General features: G+C 39.6%; 1 protein-coding gene across 2 annotated transcripts in view; it reads left to right on the forward strand.

Moving 5' to 3' along the window:
• The window catches only part of MAEA (macrophage erythroblast attacher, E3 ubiquitin ligase), a 49,754-nt gene extending 35,860 nt beyond the window's left edge, over nucleotides 1-13,894 (forward strand). For both annotated transcript variants that reach the window (XM_084518828.1, XM_084518827.1), the window contains exons 5-9: nucleotides 977-1,053; nucleotides 7,312-7,420; nucleotides 11,266-11,399; nucleotides 12,070-12,265; nucleotides 12,686-13,894. In XM_084518828.1, coding sequence (XP_084374954.1) covers nucleotides 977-1,053; nucleotides 7,312-7,420; nucleotides 11,266-11,399; nucleotides 12,070-12,265; nucleotides 12,686-12,781 — 612 coding nt within the window. In that variant the 3' untranslated portion in view covers nucleotides 12,782-13,894. The remainder of the gene's footprint in view (nucleotides 1-976; nucleotides 1,054-7,311; nucleotides 7,421-11,265; nucleotides 11,400-12,069; nucleotides 12,266-12,685) is intronic.
• Nucleotides 13,895-26,132: the final 12,238 nt, after the last annotated feature.

Here is a 26,132-nt window from a genome sequence, read left to right on the forward strand (position 1 = left end):
CCCCGGGCTGTTAGCTGATACAAATTTGGAGTTGCTCAAATTCCTCGTGAAGTCACTGAGGAATTTTGATATTATTGTGCTGATGGACAATAAACAGAAGGCAACTATTCAGTACAAGCATGGGGGAAGAGAAAATACATTTGGCAAACGGGGCAGGGTAACTCAAGGAATAAAGTTATTTTTTAAGGTTCAAAGGACTTTGGGGTTTTGGTTGTAAGGTAATAAAATAGTTGACTGTGTCCCTATAAAGAAGCATAGTGACTTGTTCTTTTAAGGGGGGCGGGTGGGGAGAATCTGTTTAATTCCATATATTCAAAGTTTTTTATAGATTTTGTGAACTGGTGATGGAATTTGGTTTAAAGGGACACTGTCAACTTCATTAGGCTTCAGTTTTTACCCTTTTCCCAAAACAGGTAAATGGCACTTGGTTTTCTTGTTTGAGATTTGTCTTCAGCATGGCTTTTAGATGTTTAGCAGCAACAGCAGGATAAAAGTTTGAAGAAAGGGAGGGGGAGAGATGACTGCAGTAAGCTAAACTCTGTGCTGCTTTTTGGTAACAGAAGGGGTTCAAAGACTCTGCAGTCTTCTGGGCAGACCTCTCTTGTTTAAATTATCACGTAGCCCCAGACTTCTGCTCAATCTGCTACTTTAAACTGTAAGATAGTACTAAGAAACCAGCTGCCTGTTATTTTCACTTGCATCCCAGATAATGATGGTTTCAATCATTAGGAAGAAGTTTATCCCTACTAAGTACTGAAATTTTGAAGGAGACAGGAGGAGTTTTGTTTGCTTTTGGGGAATTCCGTGCTGATGTCTTGTTCACAAATCAGCGTTTCAACTTTTTTCATGAATACCTAAAAGCAAGGAAACAAGGTTGCATGTTATTAACACTTTTTGTTGTGCACACATAGTATTTAACCTACTGTGCAGTGCAGTTGTGGCACTATCTAAGACCCTGTCTTGTCTTTAATCTCAGAGTTGTCTGGAGTTCAGCCTAAGGATTCAGGAGTTCATTGAACTCATTCGACAGAACAAGAGACTGGATGCTGTGAGGTATGAAATTAGGATGCTTACCAAACAAATTTCTTAATAAGATGGTATAAGATGCTATAATGCTTCATTAGTAACATGTGATTATTACTGCAATACCCAGAAGCCCCACTGCTGCAAAGGATCTTGCTAGCACTGATGTGATCAGGTTTTGCATTTAAGTTGGGGTGGAAATATTTGAAGGTGCATCTGGAACAACACCGTACCTTTTTAACAACTTACTGTTGTCATTTAAACTCTGCATCTTTTTTACTCCTCAATTAAGGGCTAGGAAGCTATCTGTTTATAAAGCAACTGTGTTTTCTGGTGACGTGTAATGAACATATTTACCTTAAACTCATCTTCAAGAGGTACAGCTAGCATCTTATAGGAATTCATTGCAATTTTATCATAAAAATACTAAAATTTTATCATAAAATTTTATCATAAAAATACTAAAAGGTTAATGAAATGCCTGTCTCATATTTAACGTTTCATACAACTCTGTATTGTTATGTGAGGATAACAAGCTATGTTACCCTCTCCTATTCCCTTCCCTTAGTCCCGAATAAAGGAACAAACTCACTATCCTTTTTCTTTTGAACTTGTTCAGTGTTAGGACTTTGAGAACAAGACAGCACTGCCCAAGGTGGTGTGAATGAGTCAGAGAACTAGTTAGACCAAATCACAAGCTGACTTCAACCATTAAGGTGATCTTTGGCAATTTCAGTACATAAGGCAATTTATGCTTTTTATTGCTAAACCCTAACAGTAAGGACCACTAACACCCCAGGATAATGCAGGAAACCAGTTCTGTTGAAATGAGTGGAAGTTTGGTAGTGGGACTATAAAATGTATTGATAATTCTTAAAAGGAGATCTTGCCAGCACCATAAAGTATGTTGCAGGTGGCAGAGCTGCTGGAGCTTAGACACGGAGAAAGGGGAAAGGAAGTCACAGCAGGTTCTGGTTTGTAAGACCTTTTAAGCCTAGGGTGAGATGACGAGTTTTAGATTTAAGCCTAGGGTGAGATGAGTTTTAATGGCCAGACTTGATGCTTCTTTAATGCATCACGATGATAACGCTGTACCTGAACATTTTCATGAAGTTTGATGTTAAGGCAGTTGCAAGTCTTCCTGCCTTTAAAGCTGTACTAGAAATGGAAACCAGCAGGAGGTTTGTATTTTGTGGAAAAGCTCCTTTTTGGTCAGAGGAGTGCAGAGCTATAGGAAACACAAAGTATCATAACATAACCAAAGACTGAAAGTGTTCTAGCTCAGTTGTCTGCTTTAGATGGAGAAATTCTTCTGCAGAGTGAACGTGATGACTTCTTTTCAATAAAATGGGCGAGACTCAAGTCTCAGTTTAAAAATGAAAAAAGGAAAACGCTGTAAAACATTGTTGAGAGGTCAGTCTAATGCTAACACCTCCACCAAAATGACTTGCCTTTTATTTTTAGGGGTTATTACGAATTGTTACTTCTAATTTTGTTCATACCTCGTGTTTGCTTTGAGCTACCTCACTTCATTACTACTTTGCCCTACTTGCAACTAAACAATCATTGTTTTGGTCACACCCAAATGTGCAATCTGATAAAACTGCAGCTAATTTTAGCATGCTAATAATTTGGAGGGGAGGACCTACATGCTGTCACTTGGAGGTGTGCACGTACCCTTTGATAGAGCTCTCAATCCTAAGGAATTAAGTCAGGTACAGATGAAAAGGGTGAGAGATTCAACTGCTTGGTCTGTTTTCTGAAGCCCATTGTGCTCTTTATCCAATGAATACTGTGCCTCTGTGCCTTTAGCTTTACTCTCTTTTTGCCTCTCTGCCAAATGTGCAGTCATGCATCTTAACAATAAATAGTCCATGCTCTAAAAACTATTTTCTTTGAGCTGCAACTTCCTTATGTAGCTTGGAAACCAGAGCTGAAATAAGGAGATGGGCTGAGAATTAGGACAAAGAATTAAGGTCATTCCGTATTATATTTTTTTACTGAAAATTTGTTTCCTTCTGTTTCTTTTTCCTTATAGAAGTAGTAAAAATTTGCAAGTTGTCACCCTCAGCATTTTAGGACCCAGTGCTCTTGGCATGGGATAATTTGTACTAACATAGGCTTTTATTGTTTTATGGCTCCTCCTTTTTACCTTTGGGGCTTTATTTTCAAATGTCTATTAAAACATATCTAGATCCTCTGAGATTTAAAACGTACAGGTCCTATTTACATTGCAAATAAGGTTCCATATGCTGTGTCGGTAGGGGTAAAGCACATGTATTCCATATACCTGTTGGAGTTCAGGGTCACCATGTATTTTATACTTGGCAGTTAGAATTCACCAGCGGTAATAATGCTGCTTTAACTTTTTAGCAGCTCCTTTTAAATTTATGAGAAGTTGAAGGCCTTCTCAGTTGACTCTCTAATGGGATAAGTTTTGATAATTTTGTGCTTTGAGTTCAACTTCTCAATGCTGTCCTTCTCAAGAATGTGGCTGAAAAATGTTAGCTTTTGCCATTACATTCTACTTTGCCTCAAAATAAATGTCTAATGAGTAAGGCACTATGTATTTTAGAAAGGGGTAGCATAAATCTTGCTGCTTATAGCAAACTGTTGCAACTGGTGTTTTTATTAGCTTGCTTCTGTTAAGTGCCTGCAGCGGGATTCTTTCAGTATTGTGTCCGAGGTGCAATAAATAGGTCAGGCATCCATTAGAAAGCAGAGAAAGAGGCTGTTTACCAAGTAGTTTCCTGTATGAGTGGAACTCGGGAGAGCTGACATTTTGTTGAAACGCAGCTGGTGTTTAAATAAGTTTGAAAGCTTTGCTTACTGCCTGCTGAGAACCTCTAAAGTGGCATCCTGCTTTTAGGATAAAATGGATGTGAGCCTTAAAAATGTATGTTTTATATAATAAGTGTTTGAATTTCTGTAGCTTTTTAGAATATATCTACAAACTGACCTTGCTCTAAGGTAGCTTAGCAGAGTGGTCTTGAGAGAGTTTGTTTTGAGAATGTACAAAAACTGCTACTTTAATACAAAGAGTAAATCACTTCTGCTTAAGTACGTCACAAAGTTTTTCTTAGCCTCCTATGATCAGCCTTTAACTCCTGCAGTCTGTCCAGGTTTTTGGAAAGCTTGTACCTATTTGGTAGCAGCTGATGGCTGATGATGCCAATTGCACGCTTTCAGGGCTCTCACTAACCTCAGATGGGAAAATCTGAGAGCATTCGTCTACTTTGCTTTCATGGGAGGCTAGAGATGCACGTTTTTAGCCAAAGCTTAACAAAACATCCTGCACGCTTTTTCTTAGGACATAAAAGAGAAAAGTAGTAAAAGGGGGAAAAAGAAAAAAAAAAAAACTGGTGATATACAGAGAAGGAGAAAATGGCCACAGTCCATTAAATTTCAGTGTACTTACCTCCTGCAAGAGTGTATGTACACAGCTTGTTCCTTCATTGCCATCTCCTTGAAGGAAGAGGGGATGGGGTTTGAACAGTAGCATAAAAATAATTACCAATTAAAAATACTTTTGAGTGCCTGGATTATAGATTTTGCTAGGAGTCACAACAGTCTCTGAAATAAGGGCATTCAGACATGGGTCAAAAAGACTGAGCAGGAAGAACAAGTCCTTTCTTGATAACCTCCTATGTTTGCGTTCAGTTATTGATTCTTCCTGATAAATACGTTAGTTCAAGTATTGGGCATCTAGAGATGCATACTCCATAGCTTAAAAGCTTTTTAAAAATCACCGTACCCTTACTAGACAGACTGTAAGTCTTAGCCTTCGTAAATAACCTTTCAGTTTTGGATTTGTCAAGTACACAGTTAGCTGCTCCTCCAGCCCAAGGAGGTGTCACAATTTCAAACAGAAGCTGACTTTGTCTCTGTAGAGTTTACAGAATCGCTCGGGGATTTGAGGAAAGGGAAAAACTTCCTGCCTATTACTTTGATCTGTCACAAGAATTCGGTTAGTGGTTTCAACGATGGTCCACTGATAATCATTTAAAAAAAAAAAAAAAAAAAAAGTAGCCCACTGCTGCAGCTATACTGACTAATATGTGCTAATGGTGCTAAAATCATTGTAAATAAGTACTCTGAGGTTCATACACACCTCCAAGAGCATGACGTTTTCATAAAGACAGGGAAAAAAAGTGTTGTGAATTAACAAACTTGCTTCTCTTTCTAAAGGATATCTTCACTTTTACTTCTGTTTGCTGGCAGTCAGAGGATAAAGTCAGTCCAGACATCAGCATCTCAAGCCTTGTGGAAAGACTTCCTTGTTTTCTTAAGGGGCAGAGACAGCAGGGAAAGTCAGGAGGTGAAAACTAACAGAAGGTCACTTGAGAAAACGTAATTCGTTCTGGCTGAACCCCAGAAGGCCTCCACACCGCAGTTTGTTCACTATTTTTCAAACGATTGCAGTGCTGGATTGCTGAGCACTTCTCACTTGAAAGGCTAGCACCCATGTAGTGGGGTTTTTATTTACACAGCAAAATATCTGTTCTATCTCTTCTTGAACACGTGTGTTGTGTGGCCGGTCTTTGCATGTTGCAGCGCAGAGCCCTCCTGGAAGGGGGATGTGAGAGCAAATTGTCGAGGCCTGACAGGGAGAAGGACCACAATGATAAGGAGGGTGGTGCAAAGCCAAAGTACCACTTCTGTTTTAAGCAACACAAGTGTGCAGTGATCATTTTAAAATGATTTTTCTTTCCCTTGTGAGTGTGCACACAGAAATTTAGTTCAGCTGGTAGGTCTGAATTTTTGCTTTCCCTAAGCTCTCTTTTAAAGGGCTCTTGCTTTCATCTGCAGGGCTGCACAAACGCTTTAGGTCTCTTCCAGCATGTTCACCCTGCCTCGGCTCTACTCTCAAGCCACGAATTTTGTACTTCTGCTTTCACACCAGTAATCACCTGGGGAGCAATATTTACATTCCTGACTTGCTCACCCAAAATAGGAAGCTGAGTGGAAACAGTCTGTCCTGCATAACTTCCCCTGCTTCCTGCCTTGGGTGGGAGAGGAAGTAGGAGATCTGAAACGCTGCTGAAGAGCCTGTTCTGGTATTGGTGACCCAGTCACAGCGAGTGGAAGACAGCTTTATAAGTTCTATCTAGATCTTTCTTTTTCTGAACTCAGCCCATGAATTGGACAATTAAGGAACACCATATGCTTCTAAAACAATTTGTCCTTTTCTAAAAGATCTTAAGAGATTTTTTTAATAAGTTTAAAAGGAACAAACACTCACCAGAATGCTTCAGAGATGACTTTGTGGCTTCCCTGTAATACAAACTCGGGAGAAATACAGCACAGAGAAGACTTTGCTGCACTTAAGCAATGCCAGAAATCCAATACAGAGCTGATTCTGTACTCAGGCTACTCTGCAATGTCTGCACAGCTCTGAAAACAGGCTTTTGGCAGAAAAGCTGAACTAATCATCCAGTTTAAAGACTGGAGGGTTCTCCCACAGACTTAAACTCCAGCTTGAGAGTTGATGATGTTGAGAAGACGGCATAGGGAAGTTTCATACAGCATTTTGAAGTATTCAGATAGCCTTACCTGATAATTCTCTAGTTTCTTGGTATTTTGTGGAATACCTTAATTTCTTCTTGCTCTAAAGATATTGATAGTAATTCTGTTACTACCTTCAAATACCAAGTTTTCAGTCTTGTGCGTCTCTTAAGAACAAGTTCACACTGATTATAGGTTACGCTTGTATTTCCCTGGCAAAAAGTAAGAAGCTGCTACTAAAAATCTTTTTTTTTTTTGTTGCAATACCCTACAATTTCTAGTGGTCTGTACAGAAAGTGACGCTGCCTTCTAGTCTGTACCAAAAAATCACTTACTCAAAAGCAAGCATTCTCCCAAATGTCAAGATAAACAAGATAAAATCAGAAGTGAAGAATTTTTAATGGTTTGTAATACCTGGTTATCAGACCACATTCCTTTTTGCAAGTGTTTGCAAAAGGAGTGTGATGCATTGAGCTTGCATAAATGGAGACATTTCTTCTAATGGTCACGGACACGTCATTCTGGGTGTCGGTGAGGTTAGACTTCAAGCTAGAGTAGGAAGTTCTGGTTTCTAAAAAACTACAGCATAAAATTGCTAATGTTTAAAGTCATTCTTGCATTCCCATTTGTAGGATGTTTTTAAAGCCCTTAAGTGCACCACCTTTTTGATTTTGTGTATTGGGAGTAGAATCTCGAGTTTTTTCTCTGAACTCTAACGTAACTATATTAATTTACTTGATTTAGAAGCAAATGTATCTAAAAAGTCTAAATTCTGTATTTCAGACATGCAAGGAAGCATTTCAGTCAGGCTGAGGGAAGCCAGCTGGATGAGGTTCGACAAGTGATGGGAATGTTGGCCTTTCCTTCAGACACTCATATCTCCCCCTATAAGGTAATATTATGCTTGAAATTCACTGATACAGCAGAATAAGAAAACATACTTGTAATTCTTTCCTCACAGGAGAACGCAGTGATAATCTGTAGATAAAATAGTTTTTTTTAGTTCTTCTTTCTAAAATCTATCTTTATATTCCTTAATTTTAATACCAATCCTTGCCTTTATATTAATACAGGTAGTAATAACTCAATCTTGGCACTAAAGATTTGGGACTGGAAGCATGACATGCAAATATATAGCAAGAGACAGAAGATGGGGAAGTAAAAGGAAAAAAAAAGAAAAAAGATATCAGGCTGTAGCCTTACTACACTAGCAGTAGTTCTTTATTGTACTCAAATTAATGTTCTTGTGCTTGGGATGAAGAAGGATCATTTGGATGATCTGAAAAGAGTATTTCTAATGCTTAAGGGGGTTCATTTATTTGAGCCATACAAATTAATATAGGTATTAGTGGTAATAACTACATCTAAATTTGAATTAAATGAAATTCATAGGCAGTTACTGTTCTTACAGATGGCAAGTTTATTCTGTGCTCATGTGCTAATTCTCTTCAATTTCTTCTAATATCATACTGGAGGCAGAAAGTAGACAAGAGTAGAGCTGGCAAAGCAAGACAAGAATCCTGTGAAATGCCATGCCAATATCTGGCAATGTCAATATAAGCATGTTTTTTAAACAATTGATGCTGAAATCAATCGTTTAAAAACAAACAGAATTAATGTCAATTGCTTTGCTGATCCTGGAATCCCAGAAGGACCCTGGTATTTTGTATTCTACATATGATACAAGAACATAGATGGTGTAAAAGACTGGATGTAAGACTGCTTTTATTGCTTTGCTAGTTAAAGAAATAAGTAAGAAATAAACCAGCACTTGAAGCAAAATAGAGGATTTTAGATGGAATGTTTCAGTGAGAGAGAGCAAGGAAAAAAGCTAGGATTGTTTCACATACAGCCATCCTTTTGCAACAAATTCCCTATTCTTTATGAATCTGATGTAAAAAATGTAGTTTATGTAAGTTATGGTTTTGGTCCTCGAATAATTACCTGGATAAAACAGAATCGGTCTAAGCTTGTTTGGAGATACTTTTAGCATGTTGACTGCAAGTTGTGTGCATAAATGGCTCCTTAAAATAGCTTTAAGTAGAATTACCTTTAAATCAATGAAAAGACATCTCTAACGAATTGATTTTTGTTAACTCAGGGGAAGAAGGTTCTTTACAACCAATTAAATGAACTTTCTCCAGCTTGTTGTCCTGTCTTTTAGTACTTGAGGAGAACTTGTAGAAAGATAGACATTTTAGTGTTGTGGAAAAACAAGCTCGTTTCTTTTGATATTTTGTGACCACACTTGTGTAGCTCTGGCTAGAATTATTCCATCTGGGCATTCAGTAACTGCTTTTGTGTTCAGTCACCTAGACTCTCAGTCAGAGGATTTTCTTGATCATTTGTGGTACTTTTGCTCTTAATTAGGGATCTAATTTAGACTCTTCTCAGAAATTGCCTTAAGGTCAGAACAAAAGCTAGAACTCTGGGAACATTCCGGTCTTAGATGGGGCATTTGATAGAGCAAACAGTTACGCAGTCTGGTGGCAGAAATAATGCTTTTTGCTTTACTAAACGCTTACACATTTCTTGCCTTAACTCTTGCCTACATCTGTATGAGTTCTCAGCCTCAATTTTCCTTGTAGATTTGTAGCATTTAGAGTCAGGCAAATACTTATTTTCAGATTCTACAGGTTTCTTTCCTTCCCCGTGCATTTACATCTGAATGTTTTTCTGCTGCTTCCTCGTGTCATGTCACCTCTTTCTTTGTGCTGTTTTTTTCCACTGTAGACCCGCAGTTGGTCCAGCTGTTTCTACTGTGAGACATTTTTCTTTTATCTCTCATCTAGTATTCCTGGTGGTTTTGCATCTTCGGTGTAGTTCCGCTCTCCAAATGCTTGTCAGAAAATCAAACCAGGACTGGTTTGAGCTGCATCTGTTCTCTACCTTTTTTAAAACTGGGAACATCTTTAGATAAAAATAAAGCGCCAAAAATGTCAACTTTGCAGATCCTGTCTCCAGTCCAATAGTCATTTTTGCCTTTGTTCATGGAGACACAATTTCATTCTATATTAACACGAGTTATATGTAAACCAATTTTCCACGCTATTCAGGTAGCTCTGTTGTTAGTTACAGAAGGCAAGGTGAAATTTCTGCACTTAGGTCATTCCAAATCCACTCTAGCACTTTTATAAAAGTTGGCCTTTTGCAGTTCTGCAACATATTTCCTAAGTTTCTTTCAAATGTAGTTCTTTTAACATGTAACTTAAAAATAGTGATGAAAGACTTGCTCATAAAATGCTTTTAAATATCTATATGTCTCAGGCCAGTCTGATCTTTCTGGGGTGGGGGAATTCAAGAGTACAGGTTACAAGAGAAGGTGGTGCTGGAGTCCATCCTTCTTCATTCCCTCTTCTTGCAAGAGCAGCAATCTGAGGAGAGGTAGAGAGGGCTGAGGTGATACAGAGTGAAGCATAAAGACTGATGTCTGCATCACAGTAATGTCACTGCCTAGTTACTTTTGGTATAACATGTTTTGAATTTGCTGCTGCTGCTATCTCTGTTGTCTGTCATTAAGTCTTTAAATAACTTTCTTTAAAAACATGCTTAATAAACTAAAAATACTGTTTCTTCTAGCTGCCTCCAAGTGTAGAATGTGCAGTTGATAATATTCAGCTTCTTTCTAAATTTCTAAGAGTGGTCAGCACTGCCATTTCTCATAACAAATAACACAGGTTATGGATACAAAGGAGGAAAGGACAAGGTCTTTACCTGTATATGTGAAATATCACAAGTATATCTTCAGTCTTCACTTCCTACGTTTCACAGCTTTATTTTTAGGGTTCAAAATATTCTTCTGTGGGCTTGTGGGCTTAGTTTTGTTTTTTTTAAATGGAAGCTACATTAACTACTGTTCCCTGTTTTTTAGGGTAATTCTCAGCATTACAGTACATATTAATTCTGTCCTTAAATGCATAGCATCCTCTAAGCTGGAGTTGTGCCAGCTCTTCGATTTAAAGCCCTTCTTCCCCTCAGAAATGATATGAAATTCTGTAAATATATATATATATATATATATTTACATTTTACATTTACATTTATATATCTCTCTATATATTAAATATAGAGAGAGATTACATCACAAAGAGGTTTCAGTAGAATTAGCCCGAGTTGAGGTAAAAAATAAAAAAGCTTCTAATTATTCAGCAGATGTTTGCCCAGTGTGATGTTGGTTCAGAGGCTGTAGAGCAAACACCCACATGCTAATGTTGCTTCATAAGTAGACTGGCATTCTAGAAAGGAAAAAAGAAAAGCTTTACCGGGATTTACATACCTTAATTAGAACATTGGGTAGATGGGGAAGTGGGGGAGGGTGGACATAACACTTAAATCTGCAGTTAAGATCACTTCTGATAGAGCAAAGAGCATAGGTACAGAACGCTTATCACAGAATCACTTAATTTGAACACAGTTGTGTTTGCTGTAAAAGCTAACGCATTTTCTTTGAGCTAAGATCTGATGGCATTAGAAGCTCGTGTGCACGAGTATAATGAAAAGTAAGTTTGGATGTGGAATATTGGTCCTCTATTTTATGTAATAATTGATTTAAATTTCTAAAAGTTAGTGTTAAAAGGGCCTTCCTTAACAAGTACCCTCATGCTGTGCATTAACGTGTATACTTCTAGTTTGTAATGGATTCAGTCCAGTGAGTGCTGTACGATTTACCCCTCCCAGACTCTCTTCCAGGACAACTAAATTAAAAACAACTTATAGCTGTGGTGTTTTTTTTAACAGGATCTCTTGGACCCTGCTCGATGGAGAATGCTGATCCAGCAGTTTAGATATGATAACTACAGACTACATCAGCTGGGAAACAATTCTGTTTTTACTATAACACTCCAGGCAGGCCTTTCAGCTATAAAAACACCGTATCCTTTAATGCACTTACTGCCAGCAAGCACAAGAGTGTTTTTTCTTCTACGAATGCTTTTCAGAGAACTCAAAGAGGAAATCCGGCATTTAAATATTTTTATTCATGAGTTTAAGTGAAGTATGAATTGGCCTCTATTAAATTAAGGGCAGATTGCAATAAATGGCATTACAGTTAAAGAAAGGGGGCAGTAGGGATGGAGTGAAAAATACAAGGTGCACTCTATGCTGTTTTCATACTAGGCCGTCTTTCCATCTGTCCTAAGATAATACACTTGCAAAAGTTGGTGAGCTGGTGAGCAGGACTATGATTTTTTTTTAAATACTTACAAATTTATCCTGTTTGGTTTTGATATGAATATTCAAATATATCCTGCATCCTTGGAAACTTAGGTTTCCTACACACTGTGGTGTATTAGAGAAGTACTGATGCTATGGACATGCTTTAGAGTGGAAACTTCACCTGTGGAATGTGGCTGGTACTTTTTGCTCACTCTTACTCTTTTTTGAAACCAAGCACTTGATTTTTACATGTATATATTGAACTTGAATAGTTAAGTACATTCTATAACCTATGCTGTATTGCACAATTTACTGCTTTTCTAATATATTTTGTGAAACTAATTCATGTTGCATTCTTTGGTTGTACCTTAACTTGCTGTTAAATAGACAGTGTTATAAAGAGGACGGGAGTTCAAAAAACCCAGACTGCCCTGTGTGTAGCAAATCCCTGAACAAGCTGGCTCAGCCTCTGCCTATGGCACATTGTGCCAACTCCCGACTAGTCTGCAAGATTTCGGGGGATGTAATGAATGAAAATAATCCTCCTATGATGTTACCAAATGGATATGTCTATGGATACAATGTAAGTGTTGAAATCAATGACTTTCTGAAGTCTAAAATAGCAGTGGTCACAGGAACTTCCTAATAAAAATAAGCTTTTAAATTTTGTTAGCCAGACAGAAGCATCATCTCTATTAGCAGAACATATGTAGCTTTTAACAGTAATCTTTAAGGGACTATATGTGATAAAATGGGTTTTTAAAGAAGCTAATGTGTGATTGAATGCAGGAGTTGGTAGCATGAAATCAAATGGCAATGGAAATTTTCTCCTCTGGAGGGTGTTAATACAGAGTAAGTAAGTTTTGTGGACAAAGATGTTTTGACCTCAGGGTATAACTTTTTTAAAATGATGTTATTTAGTAAATTGTTAAATAATGTTTTGAGTTACTAATGTTTTGGTTTTCTGTTGTGAATGTTATCTTTTGATTTCACTCTTTTCTAGTCTCTGCTTTCTATTCGTCAAGATGACAAAGTAATTTGCCCAAGAACCAAAGAAGTCTTCAACTTCTCACAAGCTGAGAAAGTCTACATCATGTAGGTCCGTAAAACACACGCTGAAGTGCCGCTGGAATTTTGACACAGTGTATATTGGCATACCCTGTAAAGGGGGGGGCCTTAATGTGTGGCAAAGAAGCAAAACCTGCCACCTTGGCGGTCAGACCTGTCGGTGGCATTATTGTTTCTTGCGACCAAAGATCAATGAGCAACAATAAACACTCGTTTAAAAAAAAAAAAAAAGAGAGAGAGGAATTATGACTTAAGTTTGTACTTGAATAAAAACAAAAACAAATTTTGATTGTTAAGGTTTTGTAACATAAGGTGAAAAATTGGACTCTTCTCAAAAGTACTTTCATCTTCTAAAGGATAACTTTCTTTAAAGATGGACACTTGCACTGGGGGAAAAGTTGCAACAGATTTGAAACTAAATCCATTTTTCTTCCCTCTTCTTCACAATTGTCCAAGACCCTTTTGTTATGAAAGATTTCAGTACCACAAATATGTTCTCCTTTAAGCTCCTCTTTGCCTTCTTTATGATCCTCTCGTGAAGTAATCATGAACATGAATAATCATGAACATGAATCATGTAACTTATTTCCATGGGAAGATATTGATGTCATTGACACAAGACTGGCTTCTCTGGAGGATCAACTAGGGACTGGTTTGAAGGAGTATGAAGTCTTTTTCCAAACCCAAATATTCTAAGGAGGTTGCATAAGTATCAAGAGGAACCGAGAACATTTCAGGCAAAATCCAATGCTTGTTTAAATGTTCTTTTTCCAGTCTACCATAGTGTTAAAGTCCTTCTAAAGTTATTAGTTATGTGCATAGGGTTCAATATGAAATCATTAGTGCTACTGCCTTATTTCTTGCTTTGAGAATGTACTCACATGAAAATGAGCTGGTATTCTTAAGTGTTGGGCGAAGTTTTCTGAAGATGCCTTGCAGGATGATTACATAATTTTAGGGTCTAAATAGTATTCATTACTGAAACTAATAGTTCAATTTTACTGACTACAGAACACATCCTTATGACTTTTGAAAAGAATTAAACCATTGTAGTTTAAACAAAACCATATTGTAGAGGTTTGTATTTAGCGCTTATTTTTGCATGTTGATGTTGATTAGCTAATAAAAGATTGTAAATGTAAAACATGTTAATAAAAATTGTTTTCCATTCCTTGATTATATAAAATAAGAAAGTTGCTTTGTATTTCAACATAAAATCTTTATAAGGGTCTCAAAAGGAGTACAACTGCCATGTGTCTTTTGCTGTTCTGCAAGATAAATTATAAATAAGAGCACCTCAGTCAAATATTTATTTTTGGTTTAAATTTCTCATGAACCATACACCATAGTCTACATTCCTGTCAATTCTGTCACTTCCTACAAGATTCCTTAATGTCCTGGAGATCTTCTGTTAAAATGATTTTGTAGGGGATGCTAGATCTGAGGGTTTGATACATCACTGAGAGCTTTAAAGAAAGCTACAAGGAATACTGGACAGACCACAGTTTTACTTATAGATTACAAATACATAAACAGTTTGTATGTATCTGGTACTCTCAATCTGTAAATACCTGCAGTGAGGTACATCTTCAAAGGCTCCCTTCTCAATAAGCACACATTATTGATGCTTCTGAACTGGTAGATCTGGATCACTGCAGAGCTATCAGTTTGGCAGAGACCAGGTTTTCTTGTGTTTTTTGCTGGAAGTGTCTTGTTTCCCTCTTCGTTTTCGGAAGTGGCAGGTACAGGTGACTCCTGCTTTGTTTTTCTTCTTAGATGGAGACAGATGATGGGAGCTTGCATCAGTAACTGGAGTAATTGGCTATCAGTTAAGCACTAACTGATTTCTTCCTTCCTGTTGATGCAAGAGCAGAAGCATCATCAACTCAAATGTGCCCCGGGGAGCAGCATTGCTGAAATCCAAATGGAGCAGCATCCATTTTTCCCTTGGTTGACTCTGCACACCATCACAGCAGGAGAAGGGCAAGGAGAACTGTTGAGAGTGGCAACCTCACTTCTCCCTATGTTACCAAAACACATAGAAGCCCAAAGGAGCAGGGAGGAAGGGGTTTGTTTTATTTTTATTTTTTAGTAAGTCCTGAGGAAATGCATATGGTAACTGCCTAACAATTGTAGGGCATGGAAATTGTTTTTGCTTCTGTAAGTACTAGTTAGAACTGTGGTTTCCTCAGAAATCCACGCTCCCGAAAAATGACTTTGGGAAGTGAAGCGAGGAGAGCTTCTGTCCTGCAATAGGGGGGCCTCTGCTTACAGAAAATATCATCTCAGCAGGCCAGGTGCCAGCCTGAGGTCTGTGTCCCTGGTGGTGTTTTAGAAAGAAGGTGCTCCGGAAGGAGCTGTTTCTTAGCTGTGATTACTTGCATCAGAAATCTGCAGTCAAACCACCTGCTTTGACTGCAACAAGCCCAGTTTGTTCCAGGCAGTTGTAGTCTCCTGGCTGACCCCTGTGGATGGGGTCCAGTAAATGCACTATAGGCTGGCTTTCATTCTCTGGCTTCCTCCAGCACGGCTCCAGAAGCCTTCCAGCTTTATAGGGGTCAGAAATGGCTGCAGGGGAGGATTGCTGGGCTGCAGCCTGGATTTTTGGTTTGTATTCCCCAACTGCTCTCTGCAGCCCGAAGCTTAGAGTCCAGCAGAGGTGTTAGTTCAGAGCTCTTATCTCTGGTGCCTTCAAGCATTAAACCAAGAGCAGTACGTGATTCACAGCAAGTAGAAGCTTGGTGGCTGTAAACACTATTTTAATAACTTCATACTCTGCTTTCCTCTTCTGCATCTTGTTTTTTTGTGCGTCAACAGAGGGGATGTCCTGTGTATGCTCGGATTTCATAATCTTTCTGGCTGTAAGTATAGTTTGGGTATGTTCTGTCAACATCCTGGGTCAACACAGCATTGATTCCTGCTTCTGTGTACAGTGGGAAGAGGGTTTTGGAAGTACCATTTGTATAACACTGAAAGCAGGGCACAGTTACAGAGATGTTTTCCTCAACAAATGAAATGTTGGGTAAAAGTTTGCAAAATCTGTCTCATTCTATCAGTATCTTGCAGAGCACTAACATAAATTTTATGGTGAGGAGTCAGTCATAGGACTTGAACTTGACTGTCAGAATACGTGGAAGCTCCACAAATATTTTAATATCCTGCTGTCTGAAAACTGGATCTGTTCTGCCAATTGTATGTCTTGTGTCACCAGCAGTGCCTGCATTTCACATCAATCAAAACATGGCCATCAGCTACTTTAGACGACATTCGCAGTCTTTTATGGATGACCTGCATCATCTAAATGCCTGGCAGAATGCTGAGGCAGAAGACCTAAGACAATTCATTTGTTTCCTTAAGGGAAGAAGTTACTGCCTGTGTGATGAAGGGCGTCCTTTTGAAATGGAAGAGGTTAATTAGTAAAGTGAATGCTATCTGCTCTCAGGATCTAGCTGAGCTGGAAATGAGCTCTATCCTTTATGACACTGGGAAGTGCTGTGACCTTTTCTCAGTCTTGCCAGCCTTTGTGAGACTTGAGGCTCTGAGTTTTAGTTATGGTGCTCGTGTTTGAGTGGCAACAGTTTGTCCCAGATGTGGTCAGAACAGGTTTATCTCTGTAGTTATGCAGAAGTTGAGAATTGCCTTTTCTGTTTCTTGTGGACCAAATCACTTGTCAGAGATGAAGGTTCTTGAGTATTGCAAAAGGGGAGAGAGGTGGTGATGCTGTTTGTCACACCAGGTGCCTTGACCCATGGGTTTCTTCAAGATGTTTGAGCTGGAAGTGTTCCATTACCCGTCAGGGTACAGAAGGTTCAAGACACTAAGATGGCAACGCTTGCTGTGATGAGAAAAAATGAAGCTGATGCTGTGTTCAGGCAAAACAATTTGCAGGAAGTATTATAGACTGATGGGCTGGTATGTGTTTGTTTTTGTTTTTTTTTTTTTTAATTTATTTTTAATACTCTAAGCATATCCATTCGTGTTCTATTAGTAAGATTACTTTGGGGAGGGGGAAGAGGATTGATTTGGGAGAGGAAGAATGAAAAAGTTATGGGACAGTTGGTAATCTGGCAAAAGAAAGCCTTTTTAACATTCCTAAAAGACTGTTTTTGAGAGGAGGGAAATATGTATATGGCTTTTTTCTCCTTTCCTGTGTCAGGTAGCCTGGGCAGAGTATGTTGGGAGAGCTAGACCAAGCTCTCCATCAACGCAGGTTTTGGGACCCATGACTGCATTGTGGTGTGCATTTGCCTTCTGTAGCACCGAAGGTCACTTGGTTAAGAACATCAGTAGCTGTAAGCCATAGCTGTAGTCAGTTCTCTACTGTTTTTTCATGCTCTGTAATTTGTCACATTCTGCTCAGCACATTGCTTTTTCCTGCTCTGTCCTGAAGTATGCAGAGTAATTCGTGCTCTGTTCCAGAGGCAGGCTGATTGCCCTTTCTGCCATCCCTGCTTTAATCTTGCACTCCTTAGGCCGGAGTTCTTGATTGCATTCTCCAACGTACTCCACTTGAGGGCCATTTTTCCTGGTTTACCTGGCTCTGAACAGTTGCTCTTTTGTGGCATGACTTTCCAGCATTTGGTACAAATGATCTGCATCTTTAAAGGCAAAACCAGGTATTAGTGGCAATATGCTGCTCCAGCTGTCTCGCTCCACGCTTTCTGAACTAGCACACCAAATAAGTACAGATCCACAGGACTCCTGATAAAATCTGAGCTTTATCTGATCCTTGGATCAAGTAAGCTGCGAGTCATTTCTTCTGGTTATTGAATGCTACAGGAACAGTTTGTTTTTATTTGATGACAAGAGGCATCTGCAGGTTCAATGCTGAACGGATCTCCCTGGCCTTTTGTTTTCTAAAGACTTGTCTTCAGGTTGGTTGTGCAATATTTCTAACTCCCAGCCAGGCTGGAAGGCAGCATTTTTTGTAAAGAGTTGGCCCCGTTAGCTAAGCTTGCCTGGGAAAGGAATGCAGCTCAACTTTGTTTGCTTTAGGAAAAGTACAAGGATGGGCAGAGATGGACAGCAGGATCTGTTCTTAGCTCTTCACTAACACATCTCATGGCTGGGTAGGCTCTGTAAGTAGAAGAAAATCCTGCTGGCAAATAGTCAGGGAAAGACAACTTGCACTCGTGCCCAGCGAGAGGGAGCAAGCAGCTGTAGGGCCCCAATGTTTTTGGATGTGAGGACAGGAGTGGTTTTTGGCACGATAGCTATAGAGCCAACAGAAAGTAGTTCTCAATTACAGCTGACTTTTGTATGAGGTTCAACACGTATCTGAGCTACTCACTGAAAAAAACTCAAGGTCTAATCCTGACTTTAGTCTGAACTCAAGTTTTAAGACTCCATAAAAGGATGTTCTTCATTTCAATGAAATTTTCTTACCTTGTTGCTAACTAGCAATGGTAATTTCACTGAGAAGCTTGTGGATTTGAGTAAGATATTTCAAACTCCACCACAAATTTCTATTTGACCATGCTAAAATCGCCAGAGATCTGTATCTTAAGCCAGAGAAAACCAGCTGCAGGAGTGTTAGTACCACAAAAAGACCATTAGGAAATAGCAGACCAAGAAATCTAAAAGGCTGATGAAGAAGAGCAGCTTTTTGTTTTGACTTACTGAAAATGAGAACAGGGTGTCAAGGTGGAGCTAAGGATGGCTAAAAGCCAGTTACCTGTCACAGAGGCTAAAATAACTGCAACATTTTTTTTGAAAGTGCAAGTAAGACCAAAAACATTAATGTGAAACTGCTGCATAGCTGCATCGTAGAGAACCAGACTGAACTACAAAACTGCACCCAGCACCTCGCTTCTCGCTTCTGATAAAGGTGATGATCAGCATTGCTGGATGGGGTGGAGAGGGAGATACACCACTAAAAACTGAAATAATTTAGAATTGTGGAAGTGAGGAAAACAAAATGTGTGCAAATTGTAGAAAACAAGTAATTTCTCTCCTGGAGCTCTTAATTGCTTAGTTTTAATGGGAAGAAGCTGTTAGAGCATCCAGCCTGGGTATGGTATCACCTGCATGGAGAGCAGCTACTGGAGTAGATCCATCTTCAAGGGAAGGAAGAAAATAAGGAACCTGGAACTGCCCAGGTATTCTCAAAATATGCTGCACTTAAGAACTGTGAGTGAAGGGGAGATGTTTGCTGAGGATTTGTTATGCCATACAGCTGTGATGGTCGCTGGTGCTAGGATCAGTCTTCTCAAATGGAGTACAGATGTAATGCAGCATTTCGTATGATGGCATTGGCTAATAGCTGGAGAAGATGGGAATTAGAAATTGCATGAGGATCTGGCTCAGAGATGGTAAAAAGCAGTGTGAAGGGCAAAGTAACTGATGGGGTTCCTGGGGCGTCTGTCATGGAGCTAATATGTCTTTGTCATTATCAATGCTGCACAAAAAGCAGGAATGTGCTCGTAACAGAAATAACCTCAGTCCAGAGGATGCTAGAATATTACCTGGGAAGTACAACAGATAAAGTGGAGGAGTGGGATAACACAGAGATGAGGTGGTTTTAGTACTGGAGTTCATTCAGCCTTGATTGGGACTTCACATGAAAGAGTCTTCATTAAATACCGCAATCATGATTTGATCATGATTTTTTTGGAGGGTTTGAGGCTCCAGTGTATTGTATCTTTGAAACAGAAATGCGAACCCAAAAGGATTGTATGAATGGCTCTCTTACACCGAAGCTGAAGCAGAGGGAGATTGCTATGGTGGTCAGTGGGGTGAACCAAAAATCCCTTCCTGGCCCAGCTGGCTCTGCATAAGACATTTCCTTTAATCCCAAATTCCTGTGGAAAACCAAGGCTGGTTAAGTGGGTGATAACACCCAAGGGTGTACTACAGCTGGATTTGTTCCTTGGACCCTGTTTCCTATCTCAGGAGATGAACATTTATGTTGTATGTTCCTAAAGGCAATAGTTTTATCTACCCTGCAGAGGAGCAGTTTTTCCTAGGGAGATCCCCCTGAGTTCCCAGCCAGGAACTTTTCCTGATGGAGCCAGAAGGAAGAATGAGAGAAAGACGATAAAAGCCTATTCAATTCAGGACAAAAAGATCGTTAACTAACTTAAATATTTTGTTCCCCACCCATGGACATTAAGCAGGATCGTATAGACAAATCCCCAAAGGAAATAAACAGATAATAAAATCAGCAGACAATTTCCTTTTCCTCCTTTGCAAACCACAGCAAGACAAATTGCTCAGAAGAGGCAAGACCAGAGATGTGGGCAGTTCTTCAGGGTGCCTGTGCATGCCCCATGTGGAGACGTCTCCTCTGTTTAAAGCAGCAGTTCTAAGGACTAGAACAATAGAAATACTTCGCTAAAAACTGTAGGGGTGGGGAATTAGTTTTAGGAAGGCTCAAGTCGCCCTGGATGTACTCAATGATACTATTATATAAAGCGTGTTTTGTAGCTCTGATCCAGTTAATCTGATGGGTGGCTTCTAATCTCCTATAGCACTTCGGAAGAAGCTGGGAGTCTGTAAGTGTGTCTTGCCCTCAGAGCATTTGCAATTTAACATCCTCTGGGTGCAGAGGTGCTTCGAGCAGCTACACAGCTCTCCTGGGTGCACGTGAACTGAGCCACGTCCAGCTCCAAGAGCCATGGCCCTGGTACAGGCTGAATGCCCTTGGGGCACAACCTCGTCTAGTTGGGTGGTCACACAGTGAAGAATAGAAGGGAACTGGTGTTGCTGAGGCAGTTTTTTGTTTGTTTTTAGGAACAATTTGTCAATATTGGTCTCACAGGTACACATACGTTGATGATCCAGACTTTGTGATACCTGTTTACTTTGAATTTCACTGTCATACCCCTTGCAAAGCTCTAGCTTTAATGATGTACTTCCCACTTCTAAAAACAGTGAATAAATAGGATGATATTTAGGACAGCAAATTATTCAGTTTACTAAGCATAGAAAAACAAACAAACAAACAAAACAACACTGTAGGCACAGCTGAAACATTTCTAAATAAATTTTGTCTGTTCAGTGAGTACCAGACCTTCTTTGACATAACACCTATCACGTCTTTGCTTTTATAATAATTGGGAAGAATGTCATCTGCCCTGTTAGACAGATTATCCTGCCCTTGGCTACAATGTATTACCTACCTCTGTGTTTAGAGCCCTCCACTTCTGGGTAAAATGAAGAATTCCTCACTGAAGTAAGATTAGCAGTTGCTGGTTCCAGAAATACCTGTCTTATTCTAAACCAATTAACAAAGGATAACGACTGGTTTCCTTGCATCAGGGAACCATAAATAACATAGCCTGGGATCTCCACGTTTGAAGATGTGAGACGCTGGATGAAATGCTGAATCTGAATGCAGGGTTTGTCTGCATTGCTTCCCTCCAGCAATCTTTTTCCAGGAACAGCATACAAAGAAATCAGTGCATTTTTGTGTTCTTGGTTGAAAAAGTTATGACTTTTGGATCAACAAACTTCATCTTATATCTTCAGGTGCCTACTTAAAAATTGTTGTTGCAAAATAATTCCTTCACCTAGGATCTGATGAGCTTAAAATGAATCATTATTTTCCTGATTTCACACCATAAGAAAAAACAAAGCATCAGAATTGTTAGAACGCAGATTGTGCCTGGTTACACATTGAAAGTAGTTGAACAGAGCTGTGGACTCTTCTCAAAAGTCTCACACTAAATGTTAAACTAAAATGTCTAGGCTGAGGCTTAGACTTGTAGTTCATTGCTTTCTTGAATATTATAGAAGAGGCTTTGTGCAAATCCCACTAAGTGTACCAGTATAGATCAACTTTGTTAAAATCCAAAAGATCAGAAATGCAACCTCACAACTTCATCTGCTCCAACCAGTCCTCCCTGCAAGCACTTTGAGGAGCTTCTCTTATGGCTTCCAGCCATTAAAGGGACCTTCCTGCCACCCTTTTATGTCCTCACGTAATTGTGTTTTGAAATTGAGAACATTCTCTGAAACGTTGCATTTAACTCGAGGACTCTTCAAAGTGTCGTAATACCCTTTTAAAAAGAAATATATGTATATATGTTTGCAAAATACTCTCTATCTATCCTGTCCTCTCTTTAGGAGGAGACCTGAACCATCGGAGTAGCCAAGGCTCCTGCTTTAAGATTTACTGTGTAACTAAGTCACCAGATTTTCCTAGTCTTGCCTCCCCTGTTTTGTGGACAAATAATCTCCATAACTCATTGCCTTACAAAAGAGCCAGGAGCTATGTATCTACAGCCTCCTGATTTCAGATGACCAGTCTCAAACTTTTTATAATCCAGAGCTGTGTTCAGTTACAGCACATCTGTCAGAAAAACATCATCAAGAGAGCAAGAATGTGTTTTCTCACTGGTAAAATATGTGCCTTGTTTCCAGTTTGAATTCATCGTTTGTTTGTTGTGTTTGTCAGTGCTTTATTGAAGCTTCTTTCATATAATACATCTTTCCCTGAAGATCCCTTTATTTTTTTTGAAAAATTACCTCTGTTTCTTAGAGAATCATAACTGATTTAAATCTTTAAAGACATTTCATTAGCTATTTCTTTTCTGGATTTATCAGCATTTCCATTATTTGTTCCAGCAAGGCCATGGACTCTGGCAACTTGTAACACTACAGATAGGGCTAGAATATCCTGTAAGAACTGGAGTTGCTTTAACCCACCTGTGCCCATGCAGATTTTTAAAACTCAGTGGTGATTTCAGTTCAACACTGGTGCCCTTTCAAGAAAGAGCCACTATTCTACCAGGTCCTATTCTGTTTACAATTCTTTAATGCAAAAGAAAGAAAAGTTAAGTTTCCTCATTGGCTTTTTGGTGAGCTTTCCCTTTTTTTTTTTTTTTTTTAAGTCTAAATATCTTCTGTGCTGTTTAAGGGTTTTTGTATTATTGTTGCTTTCCACCCCCCCCCCCCTTTTCATATAAAAGGCAAAATGTGCCACTATAAATTTTTAATACTTTTATGTTTTTCCAAAATTTTTACTACGTCCATTGTTGTCTATAAGCACAGGGACAGCGGTGAGTAGTTCTGTTTGGGAAATGCCTCCACATTTGGCTACTTCTAAGAAAGAAGTGTTCTCTTTTGGTCATTAAAAGTAGTTTCCGTGATGTGATACTCAGGACTGCGTTTTTCAAATAAAATTCTACAGATTTTATTGCAAGTCTCTGATCAATCACATCAAGGACTGATCTAATCAAAGACTAATTCCTGGCCTGAAAACTGCGTAGCCTTACAGAGGGATGGAAGGTGCAACAGGAGAATGTGTTGCGAGTGGCGTCCATAAGCAATGTTTACATACGGATATATGTTTGTGTATATATGGATATATATTTGTAATATGCTAAATATATATCCGTGTCATGTGCATATATGTATTTATGTGTGCATATACATGTATTTTAGGATGGTAATTTACACCTTTGTTGCTGAAAGCTCCTGGGCACCCAGCTACGCCCGCAGGTCACCCTAAGGCTTCGTCTCTGGGACGCCAAGCCTGTTGCCACAAGCCGATGCTCCGAGCCTGTAAGTTCAAATCCTGCAAAACAAAATTAAAACATACGAGCGTGAAAACGATCTGTAGGAACGGCAGTGGCAGCGTCCCGGGCGGGTCAGGATATCGCCTCGGGTGGGATTTCTCTGAGGCGGCGCTCGCCTCACGACCAGGCCCCAGGCCGGGCTCCGGCCCTGCCGCGGCTTTCCCTGCACCGCCACCTGCCGGCCCCGGCCCCGAAACGCCGCCGAAATTTAATTTCAATTAAACCCTATGCAATCGGACACTAAAGACACATAGTTTCAACCCCCCTGCCGTGGGCAGGGACGCCTCCCACCAGATCAGGCTGCCCAAAGCCCCATCCAGCCTGGCCTTAAACGCCTCAAGGAATGGGGCAGCCACAGCTCCTCTGGGCAGCCTGTTCAGCGCCTCACCACCCTCAGAGTGAAGAATTGCTTCCTAATACCTTATCTAAACCTCCCCTCTTTTAGTTTAAAGCTGTTACACCTCGTCCTATCAAGCCTTATGCATGCCTTTGCCAAAGGGCAAAGAAGTCAAGGGCTTTATAAAGTTCATTTTGACTCTTATCTGTAAACATGAAGCCCTTTATACTTCCTGTAGCTTTGTGTGCTTAAACAATCACAACTGTTTTTTTCTTTCGTAGCTGAGGAAGTTGTGGTTCTCAGTGGTTGTGCCTCTTTCATGGCCATGTAGGAAATTGGTGACAGAATACTTTCTACGATTTAAGAGGAGAGAATGCTGTCACAGCCATCCAGCTCACTGCTGTCGGCAGTGCTCTCCTGCCTGCGCTGTCCCTATAAGTGTATCTTGTCCATACAAAATTACTGAGTGCCAGGTTTGCATTTAGCTTTAAAAAAAAATAATAGAAAAATAAAAAATGTTTCCCAGAAGTCAAGTTCCATGACCTGGGGCAGTGCTGAGCCCTGCCAGCAGCTGATGAGTGACTGTTCCAGAGCAGCCCTGTGCATATCCATAGATCACAGATCCACACAGACTGTTGGAAAAAAAAAAAAAAAAAAAAAAAAAAGCCTCTCACCTTAGCTACGTGTTACTGATGTGTCAATAATTGATAATTTTTTTATGCAGGAAATTATTAGAGCAGCAAAAATTTTGGTTGTTTTTCTACTGTCTCTCTTGGAAATGTTGACCTTCTTAATAGGAAGTCAAGAAAACTTTGTGTATATTTTACCCAGGTGTATTCAACACAACTGCTTTTTCATTATTTTATATCAATTCTACTGTTAAGACTTGCACAGAGACGAAAAGTAGCAATGAATCACTTAAGAGGCCTTTTAACACTTGCATGAAACAAGCTGAAACACGGGGCTGTGAGAGTGATGCTGCTGAGGGACGTGTGACTGGAGGTGCTGCAAGTCAGGGAACGGGGCCAGCACTCCAAACTCCGTGCTCAGCTTTTCTGGAAGGTTTTTGTCAGCTTAGTCTTTGTATACGTAGACTGCATCTACAATTCTTGTTCTGCATTGTGTTGAGGTTCAATTGCCTGAAAGTTTGTGAAACAGTTTAGGAGTCTCAGTAGAACACAGTGTAAAAGAACAGCTCTATGTTGGTCAGTGGCACTGTCACGATGCACTTGCTGCAAAAAAAATAAGGGTGCAAATACAAGAAAATGTGAATAAATACCATTTTGCATTTTGTTGACACTTAAATATCTAGCCACAGAAGTGTAAAACATCTCTTTAAAAGCATAAATATAAATCACAGAATCACAGAATAGTTCGGGCTGGAAGGGACCTCAAAGATCATCCAAAAAGGATTGGCTCCAGACATTTCACAAGGCTTGCTGCCTTCTTCTTTTCATGATACTTCCATCTTCCTTTTAATTATACTTCAGTATTTCCTTCTCTCCCTAACTGTGGTCTTTGCACTCTATTTTTGTCCCAACCACCTCGTAATCTTAAACCAGGGACTTTCCTTCTGTCTGCAAAAGCTGACTTGTATAAATAATCTCTTCATAAAGACAAAGTGTTCTTTTATCATAGCAGTGAAAGAAATTCACTTGTTTTGATCCATGTGGCTTTCTTGGTCGCTATTCATAAAAAATGATGGAAATGCAAAAAAAAACTGAAGGCTGACAGCGTGCCTCCATGGGACAGTTGCCTGGTGACTGAGGACTGGCTCCTGTGAGCGAATGATCGTGGCATCACTGGGTTGTAGCTACCTGGAGTGAGAACAGGATGGAGAAATCTGAAACTGAAAACCACCGATCAGCCAGTGCTTGTGCAATGCTGTTCCTGTTGGCTGGTGGAGATGACAACAGCTTCACATCAGGAATGGACTTTGTCTTGGTAAAACAGAGCCACTTAAGATTTAGACTCCACTCCATGTGCCCCCGATGCTCTATGGCTTTCTCTGTGAAAGTGCCACCCTCTTGCTGGTTGTTGAGTTGAGATACAGAGAGTTGAGATGACTAAACAAGACATTTCATTTCTAAATGGGTGGTTTCCTTAAGTGACTGGTGTAGACACATTCATATGGCTGAAAGAAGTCGATTTCCTCCCTAGGCCTAATCTAGAGGTGTTGTGTATGAAACCTTGCTAAACTGTGATAAGCATGTCACACAGGGCCATCATTCCTCACAGCTGTACTATTTATAAATCCTCCCCTTTTAACTAGAGGCCTTTAGCAGTTTCAGAGCAGTTCTCCACTTTTCTGTATCCTTAGGAAAGGAAGAAAAAAATAATACCTTTTGGTATCTGGAGCCACAACTATGCACAGCTGCTCATTTGGAAAGCCCAGCTACAGCAACTGTGGTTCTTCTGCAGGTGATGGCTTTCTGAGGGTGGGATGGCTCAGATGTCAGGCAAAAAGAGCTTCCAAAATGCACTATCAAGGACTCGATGTGACACCCAAACCAGTATCTTTAGGT

This window comes from Aythya ferina (genome assembly GCF_964211825.1).
Source record: "Aythya ferina genome assembly, chromosome: 4".
NCBI classification, from domain to species: domain Eukaryota; kingdom Metazoa; phylum Chordata; class Aves; order Anseriformes; family Anatidae; genus Aythya; species Aythya ferina.